Genomic DNA, 13,787 nt, shown 5'->3' on the forward strand with positions numbered 1-13,787 from the left:
CTGATCCAGCCACATATGCATGTAGTGGCCCCAGCAATTATTATGCCTAAAAACGGAAGTCCTAATGGTAACCACTATTAGCCTATCTCATTGTGTATTGTCCTAAATTAGATGGAATGTACTTAGCACTCCGCATTTACTAACATTGTCTGTTATTTGCTAGCAAAAGACTATCTCCCCCAACATACTACATAAATGACCGTTTAAAGCAGCTGTGTCAGCATTTGGGGCTCTTTTAGAATAAAAGAGAGAAACAGATGTAGGTATTTTATGCACTTTTAAATACAATATAGTAATGGCTATTCATATTTTATAAAATTGCTCTAAAAATTACATGTGGTCTGACACGCTCTGGCTGGTAAACTGACGAATAGTCTCACTGCATGTGTTCAGACATTAGGAGATAATTGCATGATCTAAGAACCTCTTTAGCCAATGACTTTAAGTGATTACATAAAAGGAAATAATTTTGTCAGAGAGAATGAAGCTTCTGAACGCCTAACTTTAGAATTAGTGCCTCCTTTCCCTTCTGTTCATTTGTTTTACAATGCCATACATGACCTGCATATGTTTTAAAACTCAAGAACTTCAGTTTCAGAGTTTTCATGTTATTCAAGGAAGACAGATTTTATACATGCTGATCCATGCAAAGAACTGATCCATTATTAAGCCTTCAGATTTGTAGCTATCCCATGCAAGTCAATGTACCAGAGCTTTAAAAAAAAAAAAAGTTTAATATATAATTGTTGCTACTAAGTGTGTTTATAGCTAGGACCCCATAAATCTCAGTGCCAAGTTCAGAGGCAGAAGTGAGATTTCTGTTGAGAATATTGATAGATGCAGTAACATTTCTGTTGGCAGGAATCCTGGGGGTCTATAGAAGCTACTGTTGGTTTCACAATGCTAAGAAACTTCATCACTTTTTATTGTCTGTATATCTTACCTGAGTGTATGAGGAAATAAATATATTTACACTTAGGCCAAAGTAAGAGTAAAAAAGTCATAGCTCACTAATCCCAAGAGAAGGTTACATTTTAATACTAATCTCTTTTCTTCTGTTACTCTATCAATTTAAGAACAAAAATTGATGCTGGTTACATGTTTCTACTAGCATTGACTTATGATTGCATTTATTTTTAATTTATTTTAAAAGGTTAATATTTAACTTTACCAACTGGAAACCTTTAGAAATACGCAAATAAAGCCGACTATGGGGATTCTCAGGTAGCTGGCTTTCAAGCTGTTTTGTACCTGCAGCACAGCAAAATTCAGCCCTGATTGCAAGGGAGAATCTGGGTCTTCATGTCTGGTGAGGGTGCGGGGGCTTTGGAATTAACTTCCCTTAGAACTCTGTCAGAGATCAAGTTCAGTGACCATTAGGACACAAATGCAAGATTCACTTATTTAATATTTGGTTTGTTGCGACCTTAATTTTATGTTTCAATTTCCATATTTAAAGCATCTAACTTCCTGGGTGATAAGAGCTATCAATTAATAGTAGTAACAATATTTGTCTCCACTTTTGTATAAGCAGCTTGAGAATCATTAAAATGAGATGTAAAGCTCTTCTCATGTCTAATGCTACATTCTAGTAGTCATAGATTATATTATATTGTTTTATGTAAATACACAGCTTAAATAATTACTTTAACTGATGGTCAAAGTATGACCCAATACCTGTGGGTGTCTAATATAAATAAATGAAACATTGGAAGGCTTGTTTATCATTGTTTGGTCTTCATAAACCCCACCTTAGTTCAAGAAAGCCATTACGTTATTGGTCACATTCTGATATTATAGGCAGCATACATCTGCAAATCAATGTGCCACTGTCAAATCCGGGAAAAAAGAGGTACAGAGAATAAGGAGATCTGCTCTCAAAGTTGGGCTACGTCTTTCAGATGCTATGTTGTGTTACCGTGCACAAGCGCCAACTCCGTGGGTGCTCTGGGGCTCAAGCGCCCATGGAAAAAAAATAGGGGGTGCTCAGCACCCACGAGACTTAGTGGTTCCTGGCCCCCCTGAGTTTTGTACCTGAGGTCTGCTCACAGGGCACGCCCTAGCCCTAGACAGAGCTTGTGTGTGGAATGTGATCAGTTCTTTGCTGCTAACAGCTTCTGCCTTTGGGACAGGGAGTTTGTTTATGAACAGAGGCAGAGTGATTAAGATAACAAAAGGCTTGTCATTAAATTAAATTAAATTAAGGCTCCTGTCAGGATCCTGAAAGCATTACCAGGCACTCCAGTTAAAAGATAGGAAACTCAGGGCTTGTCTACACTGGCACTTTACAGCACTGCAACTTTCTCGCTCAGGGGTGTGAAAAAACACCCCCCTGAGCTCAGCAAGTTTCAGCGCTGTAAAGCGCCAGTGTAGACAGTGCACAAGTGCTGGGAGCCACACTCCCAGCACTGGTAGCTACGCCCCTCATGGAGGTGGGTTTTTTACAGCACTGGGAGAGAACTCAACTACACGACTGCTGCAACTACACAAGCCATGTTAAAGCACTGCTGTGGCAGCACTTTAATGTTGCCAGTGTAGACTAGCCCTAAGGTTAGGAATAAATGGTCCATTTTCAGAATGGAGAGAGGTAAATAGCGGTGTGTCCCCCCCAGGGGCCCGTACTAGGATCAGTGCTGTTCAACATGTTCATAAATTATCTGGAAAAAGGTGGCAAAATTTACAGATGATACAAATTTATTCAACATAATTAAGTCCAAAGCTGACCTCAAAATGTTGCAAAAGGATCTCACAAAACTGGGTGACTTGGCAACAAAATGGCAGATGAAATTCAGTGTTAAATGCAAAGTAATGCTATTGGCAAAATATAATCCTAACTATATATACAAAATATATACAAAATGAAAGCACTCTGCTTTCAGACTACTTCAAATTTATATATCTTTCTCACTGTGCTTGTACCATCCTGAACTGCAGAACACTCATTCTCCAGCTTCAGAATGCTTAAAAATCATCTCCAGTCATCAAAGAGACAAGTGCAACTGAATAATGTAGCTGTCCTTAACGAGCATCAAGACCATACCGGGGAACTAGATGTAACTAAGATTGCTGACAGTTATCCAGAAAGCTACAGTGAGATACCTAATGTCTTTAAACTGGGATGCTAGTAAAGACAGCTTGTAGGTGATTGCAATGATGTTAATATACTGTAATTCATGATAATGTAATTATCAATTAATTAGTAGTTCATAACAATTTAATCATTATTGAAATAATAAAGTTACCAAGGATAGACACATTCAATAACTAGAATATGAAAGAAGTGTATAAATATGCTAAAAATAGCCTCCCCCCAAAACTGGCAGATCCCCACTCCCGCAAACACACACACACCTCCTCAAAAGCACCCACCAGCAAAAACAAAAGTCAGCGCCTATGTTATGGCGTAAACTTGTCCAAAACAATTTATATACTTACTATCAAAAAATGGACGTAGGTACTTGTTGTATCCCTTCATTATTTTCTGAATAGTTGGAGGAAGAATTTCACCTTTTCCTTCAGCTGTGGACATTTTCATTAACCTAAAGGAAAAGAAGAACATGAAGGAAGAGTTTTATAGAGACAAAATTGAGTTTCTTGAAACTGGTACTTGTGTCAGGGCCATAAAGGACTGCTTGCCATTAGATTTACTTAACATGAAATGTTTGTGCTTTTGTATTTCATAATGCACTTATCTACAGAAAAATAATATCCTAGAGAATGTCAGACTTCATGAATCTTGTTCAGTCCCTAATTTGCAGAAACTACCATTTTTAGCCTTAAATATTTTTTTAGACTGCACGAATAACTGAACAGCTTGTGGAAACAACTCAGTTTTCTCTAGCGCTGAATGTGTAAAACATACAGTACCATATATCTTTTCTGGTTTGTTTGTTTTTTTGTTTCCTCATTTATAATGATGCTTCTTTTTATACAGCGAAATCCACTTAAAGTCCCCAGGGAAAAAAAGACAGTTTTTAAAAAAGGAATATTTTTATACACTAAATCTCTCAAAATCCTGCTTTTACTGCACCACATTTTAAAAGAGAGAGAGAAATAAATATGTTGAGTAAATCAAGTAGAATTACAGTGTACAGCTCCTATGAACACAAACTTGCTATGAGTACAATATAGGAAAGTAAAACAAATAAAACTAGTGGTATAACACGATTATTCCAGTGACTTAATAGTAGAGGTTTATGTAGAAATGTGGGGGGAGTCCCATGGATAGGATACAAGACTGGAAATCAGGAGACTGTTGTTTTATTCCCCAGTTTGCCACTGTCCTACTGTGTGACACTGGGCAAGTGTATTTCTCCTCACAATCTTTGCTGGGAGGTAGCAGTATTTCATTGTCAGTTGTAAAGTTCTTTCTCCTAGAATCACATAGACTATATGAATTCTTCTGTCTCTGGAAATTGATTTATTAGGCAAAGGTATTTCATTGATTTACTCCATTTTCTTTTAAGTATGCTCTTTTAACAATACTTGGCCATAATTAGATAGTCTGTTCACTATAAGATTAATGATCTTCTAAAGAAGAAAGAACCTTTAAGTCAAGTGTATATTTTAAATATGAATGAAATGTAGTATAATTACTTGCTGTATAAGTATCACCTTTTAATCTGTTACATGGAGGCTTGCAGTAGTTTTTCTGTCTCTCACCCAGTAACACATAGAATCATAGAATCATAGAATATCAGGGTTGGAAGGGACCTCAGGAGGTCATCTAGTCCAACCCCCTGCTCAAAGCAGGACCAATCCCCAATCAAATCATCCCAGCCAAGGCTTTGTCAAGCCTGACCTTAAAAACTTCCAAGGAAGGAGATTCTACCACCTCCCTAGGTAACGCATTCCAGTGTTTCACCACCCTCCTAGTGAAAAAGTTTTTCCTAATATCCAACCTAAACCTCCCCCACTGCAACTTGAGACCATTACTCCTTGTCCTGTCCTCTTCTACCACTGAGAATAGTCTAGAACCATCCTCTCTGGAACCACCTTTCAGGTAGTTGAAAGCAGCTATCAAATCCCCCCTCATTCTCATAATCAAGGTGGGTCATTTCCAGCACAAAGCTTATGCTCAAATAAATTGGTTAGTCTCTAAGGTGCCACAAGTACTCCTTTTCTTTTTGTGAATACAGACTCACACGGCTGTTACTCTGAAACCTCTCCTTACAATGTGTATGATAATCAAGGTGGGCCATTTCCAGCACAAATCCAGGTTTTCTCCCCCCACGCCCCCCCCCACTCTCCTGTTGGTAATAGCTTATCTAAAGTGATCACTCTCCTTATTATTTGAGCATAAGCTTTCGTGAGCTACAGCTCATTTCATCGGATGCATACTGTGGAAAATACAGAAGATGAAACCTGGATTTGTGCTGGAAATGGCCCACCTTGAGTATCATACACGTTGTAAGGAGAGTGGTCACTTTAGATAAGCTATTACCAGCAGGAGAGTGGGGTGAGGGGAGAGAAAACCTTTTGTAGTGATAAACACCCATTTTTTCATGGTCTGTGTGTATAAAAACATCTTCTGTATTTTCCACAGTATGATGAAGTGAGCTGTAGCTCACGAAAGCTTATGCTCAAATAAATTGGTTAGTCGCTAAGGTGCCACAAGTACTCCTTTTCTTTTTGCGAATACAGACTAACACGGCTGTTACTCTGAAAAAAGTTCTCTGTGCAGTGCAAGATAATACAATTTTGGGTTTACTCTCCAGAGGGGAAGTGCACTTGAGTGCTGGACAATTCCTTAGCTAAAAGCTTTCCCATGCAGTACTGATTTCCGTTTCTGTGTCTTTCTGCAGCTGGATGTGTCCCTACCTGTATGTGTGCTAGAGGAGGCTTGTGGGCCTGGCTTAGCAAGACAGGGTAAAGAAACCAAGGCTGGTGGAACATGCGGGCTCAGTGGTGTCCGAGTACATCAGGTGGTACCCCAGAAGGAGGGCAACCTGTCACAGACCTCTTCAAAATTATTTTGTTCTTTAATGTTTTTTTAAGAGTGCTTTTTGTCTTTGTTTTTGAAAAGTTATATCCTTGCAACCCTATTGATTTCAGCAGAATTATACACGTTTAAAAGGTCAGAATTTGGCCCATTAGTTAAGGGAGTCACAAAGGGAACTGGATTTCACAAACATATTGTAACCCAGGAAAAATGTTTTCAAATTCCTTCCCTAAAGCCTTTCAGTGGTGATCAGATCAAGATGATTCAAGTTTGTAGGGGGGTTCACACACTCCTGACACCTGGCCCTTCCACAGTGAGAGGGAGACTCTGGCACACTTCTGTGTAGGGTGTGTCAGGTTACAGGCCCTCTTTTGGCTCCTTCAGAACCTCTTACTGAGGTTCCGGCTGCACTTCTCCACACACCTCCTGATCTGTGCACACCCCATCCATGGTCCCACAGAGTCACGGGACCTCCTCATCAATCTCTTTTCCTAGCACTGGCCAAGATGGTCATCCATCACGCCAGGAGGAGGAAACTTGAGGGGGTGCTCTGCAACTATGGGAGCTATTTTTGGTCCCTTCTCAACTCACATCTCAAGGCAGAGTTCCTCTGGGCAGTGTCCACTGACTCTTTTGTCCTCACCCCGTGCCTGTGTTCTCCTTTGTTTCCTGTAATCAAATGGAGCCTGCACTTAGTGGTTCCACCCCCTTAATTGAGGGCGGGATCTTTAGTCATTGGCAGGCCTAGACCTGCCTGCACCCAGTACTTCTAAAAGTACCTCAAGCTTGTACCATCACCTGTTGTACTATGTGTGGCTGAACTGCTTTGTCTGAAATAAACTGTATTATGCTTCAGGCAGGGACCATGTGTCCGTATATATTTCATATTCGTATATCACCTAGCATAGTGTTCACTCTCCATAAATAATAATAGTAAACAAATAATATCACTTAGCAAAGTTCATGTCCACTTTATTTCTGAACAAGTTCGACTGATCAACAGTATACTTAATATAAAATATTATGGATCACTGAAAACAATGAAGTTACACCAAGGGTGAGTTCAGCTCTATATTTCCACTGCTCTTAGCTGAAGTGGGCTTATTTCTGTAATAGTGAGGTCAGATTCAGCTGGTAAATCCAATGTGTTCCTTTAAACTTCTTCCTTGCAGGCTCTCAGATGCGTTTGTTACTTGGGCAAAAATAATGTTCTGACTAGAGAGTAAAATTTCGAACCCTTAAGAGAGGGCCTGGACTAAGTAATGTGGCTTATCTAAACCAGATGAAGGATCTCTTAGATAAATGGGTCCAAGGAAGGGGTGTCACTAGCTTTGACGGAATGTGTGATTTGATAGCTCAGGAGCAATTCCTGAATATGTCCAAGGAGGAAATAAAACAGTGTTTATGGGATAAGGAAATGGACTCAGCAGAAAGTCTTGCTTCTTATGCTGATCAATACGAGCAGTCACAGACCGCCAGAGAGGCGGGGCAAGCTGGAACAAAACGGGTGGAGGGAGGAGAGAGGAACAACCCTGGTCGCAGTTGGAGCAGATACCAGAAGAGACACCCTCAGACCACACCCTACTACCGGGGGCAGCCCAAGGCCCCAACTACACACCAAGGAATACTCCAGACACCTTATCGTCCTGCCACACCGCTCTCCAGCAACCCACCTCACCCCAGTGACCCATCAGCTGGACGATGTTTTAAATGTAACGAGCCGGGCATGTAAAGGCCAACTGCCCCAAGAACCCCAACAGATTACAGTTCATTGCACCAGAATCACACTAGAGGTCCTCAGGCCCAGATACCTCCCAGATACCCTCAGAGCGGAGGGAAACTGTGAATGTGGGCGGGAAGAAGGTCACTGCATAGAGGGACACCAGAGCACAAGTGTTGGCTATCCATGCTTCCTTAGTGGATCCCAGAGATCCAAGTGACAATTCAATCCTTCAAGTCCAACTCTTTCAATTTGCCTACAGCCAAGTTGCCTGTCCAGTACAAGGGCTGGTCAGGAAAGTGGACTTTTGCAGTCTATGATGATTATCCCATCCCCATGCTGTTGGGGGAAGACTTGGCCAATCAGGTGAAGCTAGCCAAGAGGGTGGGAATGGTCACCCGCAGCCAGGCTAAGCAAGCTGTCACGCCTAGCTCTGTTCCAGAAACTTCTACCAGGACCTGGTCAGAGGTAATGGAACTGGACCCCATGCCAACTTCAGCAACAGCAATAGTGAATCCAGTCCCAGAGACCCAGACAGAGCCAGCCCCAGAACCGGAACCAGCAGAACAACCAGCACCAGACCCATTGCCAGCACTGAATCCAGTACTTGCAACCCCAACATCAGAGGGCCCCACCAAACCTGAACTGGCAGCAGCCCATAACCCTACACAAGAGGCTCAGCCAGAGCCTGAACCTCAACATAGTGCACCAGCGGAGAGTGGTTCACAGTCAACGGAAACAGCCCCATCCCCTACATCACTTCCAGGGGGACCAAGCCTCGGGCCACAATCCAAAGAGGAACTGATGTCTCCAGCAACAAGGGAACGGTTCCAGACTGAACAGGAAGCAGATGAAAACCTCCAGAGAGCTTGGACGGCAGCACGGAGCAACCCACCACCTCTCAGCTATTCTAATCGATCCAGATTTGTTGTAGAAAGAGGACTTTTATACAAGGAAACTCTTTCTGGTGGACACCAGGAAGACTGGCATCCTCAGAGTCAGTTGGTAGTTCCAACTAAGTACCGGGTAAAGCTCTTGAGCTTAGCCCACGATCATCCTAGTGGCCATGCTGGGGTGAACAGGACCAAAGACCGTTTGGGGAGGTCATTCCACTGGGAGGGAATGGGCAAGGATGTTTCTACCTATGTCCGGTCTTGTGAGGTATGCCAGATAGTGGGAAAACCCCAAGACCAGGTCAAAGCCCCTCTCCAGCCACTCCCCATCATTGAGGTTCCATTTCAGCGAGTAGCTGTGGATATTCTGGGTCCTTTTCTGAAACAGACACCCAGAGTAAAGCAGTACATACTGACTTTCATGGATTTTGCCACCCCTTACCATCATCAAACAAATGGCCTGGTGGCGAAATTTAATGGAATTTTGGGGGCCATGATTCGTAAATGAGCACTCCAATGATTGGGACCTAGTGCTGCAGCAGTTGCTCTTTGCCTACAGAGCTGTACCACATCCCAGTTTAGGGTTTTCACCATTTTAACTTGTATATGCCCGCGAGGTTAAGGGGCCATTACAGTTGGTGAAACAACAATGGGAGGGGTTTCGCCTTCTCCAGGAACTAACATTCTGGACTTTGTAACCAACCTACAAAACACCCTCCGAACCTCTTTAGCCCTTGCTAAAGAAAACCTACAGGATGCTCAAAAAGAGCAAAAAGCCTGGTATGATAAACATGTCAGAGAGTGTTCCTTCAAAGTAGGGGACCAGGTCATGGTCTTGAAGGCGCTCCAGGCCCATAAAATGGAAGCATCGTGGGAAGGGCCATTCACGCTCCAGGAGCACCTGGGAGCTGTTAATTATCTCATAGCATTCCCCACCTCCAACTGAAAGCCTAGGGTGTACCACATTAATTCTCTGAAGCCCTTTTATTCCAGAGAATTAAAGGTTTGTCAGTTTATAACCCAGGGAGGAGATGACTCTGAGTGGCCTGAAGGTGTCTACTACAAAGGGAAAAGTGCTGGTGGTGTGGAAGAGGTGAACCTCTCCATGACCCTTGGGCGTATGCAGCGACAGCAGATCAAGGAGCTGTGCACTAGCTACGCCCCAACGTTCTCAGCCACCCTGAGACTGATTGAATGGGCATACCACTCCATTGACACAGGTAATGCTCACCCAATTAAAGTCCAACCTTACCGGGTGTCTCCTCAAGCTAAAACTGCTATAGAACAGGAGATCCAGAATATGCTACAGATGGGGGTAATCCGCCCCTCTGGCAGTGCATGGGCATCTCCAGTGGTTCTAGCTCCCAAACCAGATGGGGAGATACGTTTCTGCATGGACTACCATAAGCTAAATGCTGTAACTCACCCAGACAACCATCCAATGCCACGCACAGATGAACTATTAGAGAAACTGGGACGGGCCCAGTTCATCTCTACCTTGGACTTAACCAAGGGGTACTGGCAGGTACCGCTAGATGAATCCGCCAACGAAAGGTCAGCCTTCACCACACATGTTGGGCTGTATGAATTTAATGTACCCCCTTTCGGGCTGCGGAATGCACCCGCCACCTTCCAAAGACTTGTAGATGGTCTCCTAGCGGGATTAGAAGAATATGCAGTCGCCTACCTTGACGATGTGGCCATATTTTCGGATTCCTGGGCAGAACACCTGGAACTTCTACAAAAAGTCTTCGAGCGCATAAGGGAGGCAGGACTAACTGTTAAGGCTAAGAAGTGTCAAATAGGCCTAAACAGAGTGACTTACCTTGGAGACCAGGTGGGTCAAGGAACTATCAACCCCCTACAGACCAAAGTGGATGCTATCCAAAAGTGGCCTGTCCCAAAGTCAAAGAAACAGGTCCAATCCTTCGGCTTGGCTGGATATTACAGACAATTTGTACCGCAATACAGCCAAATCGCCGCTCCACTGACAGACCTAACCAAAAAGAAACAGCCAAATGCCGTTCAGTGGACCGAAGAGTGTCAGAAGGCCTTTAACCAGCTGTTAAGTTTCCCTCCCCACTCTGAACTCTAGGGTACAGATGTGGGAACCTGCATGAAAGACCCCCTAGGCTTATTCTTACCAGCTTAGGATAAACGCTGCCACCATCAAAGTGTTACTCAAAGAACAGGGGAAGTGCCCACTTGGAAATGTCTCCCCCCCAAAATATTCCCTCAAGCACTACACCTCCTTTCCTGGGAAAGGCTTGATAAAAATCCTTACCAATTTGCATAGCTGAACACAGACCCAAACCTTTGGATCTTAAGAACAATAAAAAGCAATCAGGTTCTTAAAAGAAGACTTTTAATTAAAGAAAAAGTAAAAGAATCACCTCTGTAAAATCAGGATGATAAATACCTTACAGGGTAATCAGATTCAAAACACAGAGAATCCCTCTAGGGATTACGTTACAAAGTTACAAAAAGTTACAAGTTAGTTACAGTTACAAAGTAACTTAAGTTACAAAAAGACACAAAAACAGGAATATACATTCCATTCAGCACAACTTATTTGATCAGCCATTTAAACAAAACAGAATCTAACGCATATCTAACTAGATTGCTTACTAACTCTTTACAGGAGTTCTGACCTGCATTCCTGCTCTGGTTCTGGCAAAAGCATCACACAGACAGAGAGAGCCCTTTGTTGTCCCCCCCCTCCAGCTTTGAAAGTATCTTGTCTCCTCATTGGTCATTTTGGTCAGGTGCCAGCGAAGTTATTTTAGCTTCTTAACCCTTTACAGGTGAAAGGGTTTTTCCTCTGGCCAGGAGGGATTTAAAGGTGTTTACCCTTCCCTTTATATTTATGACACCCAACTATATTATCCACAGATATCAAAGGGATACCAACAGTTTAGCTTTCTTACCTGCAAAACATCAATAGAAACAGGGCTTTGGAACACCAGAAAAGAGTGTACATTGTCAGAGATGGCTTCAAGAGTTCTTGTATTTCCTAAAAGCAAACATGGGAAAGGTTTAATAGTAAAGTATAATGATAAATATATATTCTAAAAAAAGGTTATAGTAGATCAAACTTCAAATCACATGAAGCTTTTTATATGGTAATGGTATACAGTAAAGCAGGGGTGGGCAAACTTTTTGGCCCAAGGGCCACATCTGTGTGGGAAAATTGCTTGCAGAGTCAGGGTGCAGGGGTGGATTGCAGAGTGTGGGAGGGGGTGCGGTGTGCAGGAGGGAGCTCAGGTAAGGGGGTTGAGGTGCAGGAGGGGTGCAGGATGCGGCAGGTGGCTCAGGACAGGGAGTTGGGGTGCAGGAGGGGTGTAGGGTGCAGGCAGGGGGCTCAGGGCAGGGGGTTGAGGAGCAGGAGGGGTACAAGGTGCAGGTAGAGGGCTCAGAGCGGGGTGTTGGGGTGCAAGGTGCAGGCAGGGGGCTCACGGCAGGGGGTTGGGGTGCAGGGTGCAGCAGGAGGCTCGGCAGGGAGTTGGGGTGCAGGAGGGGTGCGCGATGTGACAGGGGCTCAGGGAAGGGAGTTGGGGTGCCAGGTGCAGGAGGGGTTCAGGCTCCAGCCCGGTGCCACTTACCTAGAGCAGCTCTGGAGTGACAGCGGCACGCACCGGGGCCACTGCAGGCTCCCTGCCTGCCCCAGCCCCATGCCCAGCCACTCCAGGAAGCGGTTGGCATCAGGTCCCTGCACGGCCCCTGGGAGTGGGGGGGCACAGAGGGCTCCGCGAGTTTCCCTCGCCTGTGGGTACCTCCCCCAAAGCTCCCATTGGCCGCGGTAACCAGTTCCTGGCCAATGGGAGCTTTGCGGGAGGTACCCACAGGCAAGAGCAGCGTGCGGAGCTCTCTGCCTTCCCACCCCCACCCCCAGGGGCTGCAGGACCATGGTGTGGCTGCTCCCCGGAGCGGCGGGGCTCCACTGGGGTGGCATTCCCACAGGCCCGATCCAAAGCCTCGAGGGGCCGGATTCGCATAGTTTGCCCCCCTCTGCAGTAAAGCCATGCTAATTTATCCTGAACAAGTGTTGCCACATATTTATTAGCAAATATCTAAAACAAGCAAAAAGACCCACATTTTAAAAAAAAATTACAGTTTTGAAAGGGCAGCAGTATTTGATTTAACTCAGTAATAGATTTGCTCTCTAGTGAATTCAAGCTGTGTGTCCTTTTTGAGGACCAGTCGTTATTTATTTATTTATTTATTTGTATTACTGTAGTACCTAGGAGTCCTAGTCATGGACCAGGACCCCATTGTGCTCGGTACTGTAAAAATACGGAACAAAATGACAGTCTCTGCCTCAGTGGACTCCAGAAGAGTACAAGGAAATAGTGAGTCAATATTAGCCAGTATGACAGGCTGCTGTCACTGTACACCAGCACCCTAACTTTTGTTGAATGTTTTGTGCGTCTCGTGGAAAAGAAGAGTTTTGAGGTGGGATTTGAAGTTGGGTAATGAGGTAGCTTTGCAGATATTCCTGGGGAACAACTCCCAAGCATGTGGGGAGCAATGGAGAAAGGATACAGGAGGCTGGCATCATGGGGTGATCAGAAGTGAGCACCAATAGCTTGATAGAGAAAATAGGGTGGGACTGACCATGAAGGGCCTTGAAAATGAATAAAAGTATCTTATGTTTGATTAATAGAGAACGGGGAGTTAGGAGAGGGATTCAAAGAGAGGGATAACATCACCAGATGGGCGCTAGGAAAATTTGCAGCAGCATTCTGAATGCATATGAGTGGGGCAAGACTGCATTTGTCAAGGCCAGAGAAAAGGATGTTGCCTTTATCAAGACATGAGGTGACGAAAGCTTGGATGAGCATTTTAGCTGTGTGGATGGATAAGAAAGGCTGTATCTTAGAGATGTTATAATGAAATATGGCCTGGATGTGAGGCCTGAGAGAGAGATCTGAGTCAAAGATGACACCCAAATTACAGACCTGAGTGACAAGCAGGATGATGGTGCTGTCCACAATCATCAAGAAAGGAAGTAGCTGGCAGGGCTTGGTGGGGAAAGAACTTAGGAGCTCTGTTTCAGCCATGTTTAGTTTGAGCTGATGGCTACACATTCACAAGAACATGTCGGAGAGACAGGCTGAGATTTTAATTTGGACAGAGGAAAACAGGTCTGAAATAGAGAGGTAGCTCCGTGAGTCAGCAGCATGGAGATTTGTGTTTTTAATGTTTTAACATTTTAATTTTAATATTTTTGGAA

General features: G+C 43.9%; 1 protein-coding gene across 1 annotated transcript in view; it reads right to left on the bottom strand.

Moving 5' to 3' along the window:
* Nucleotides 1-13,787, bottom strand: part of LOC141991673 (gamma-aminobutyric acid receptor subunit pi-like) — a 66,593-nt gene that overhangs the window by 38,133 nt on the left and 14,673 nt on the right. The window contains exons 2-3 of the mRNA XM_074960010.1: nt 11,482-11,567; nt 3,436-3,539 (exon numbers count right to left, since the gene is read on the bottom strand). Coding sequence (XP_074816111.1) covers nt 3,436-3,539; nt 11,482-11,534 — 157 coding nt within the window. The 5' untranslated portion in view covers nt 11,535-11,567. The remainder of the gene's footprint in view (nt 1-3,435; nt 3,540-11,481; nt 11,568-13,787) is intronic.

The sequence above is a fragment of the Natator depressus genome, chromosome 7 (genome assembly GCF_965152275.1).
Source record: "Natator depressus isolate rNatDep1 chromosome 7, rNatDep2.hap1, whole genome shotgun sequence".
Taxonomy (NCBI): domain Eukaryota; kingdom Metazoa; phylum Chordata; order Testudines; family Cheloniidae; genus Natator; species Natator depressus.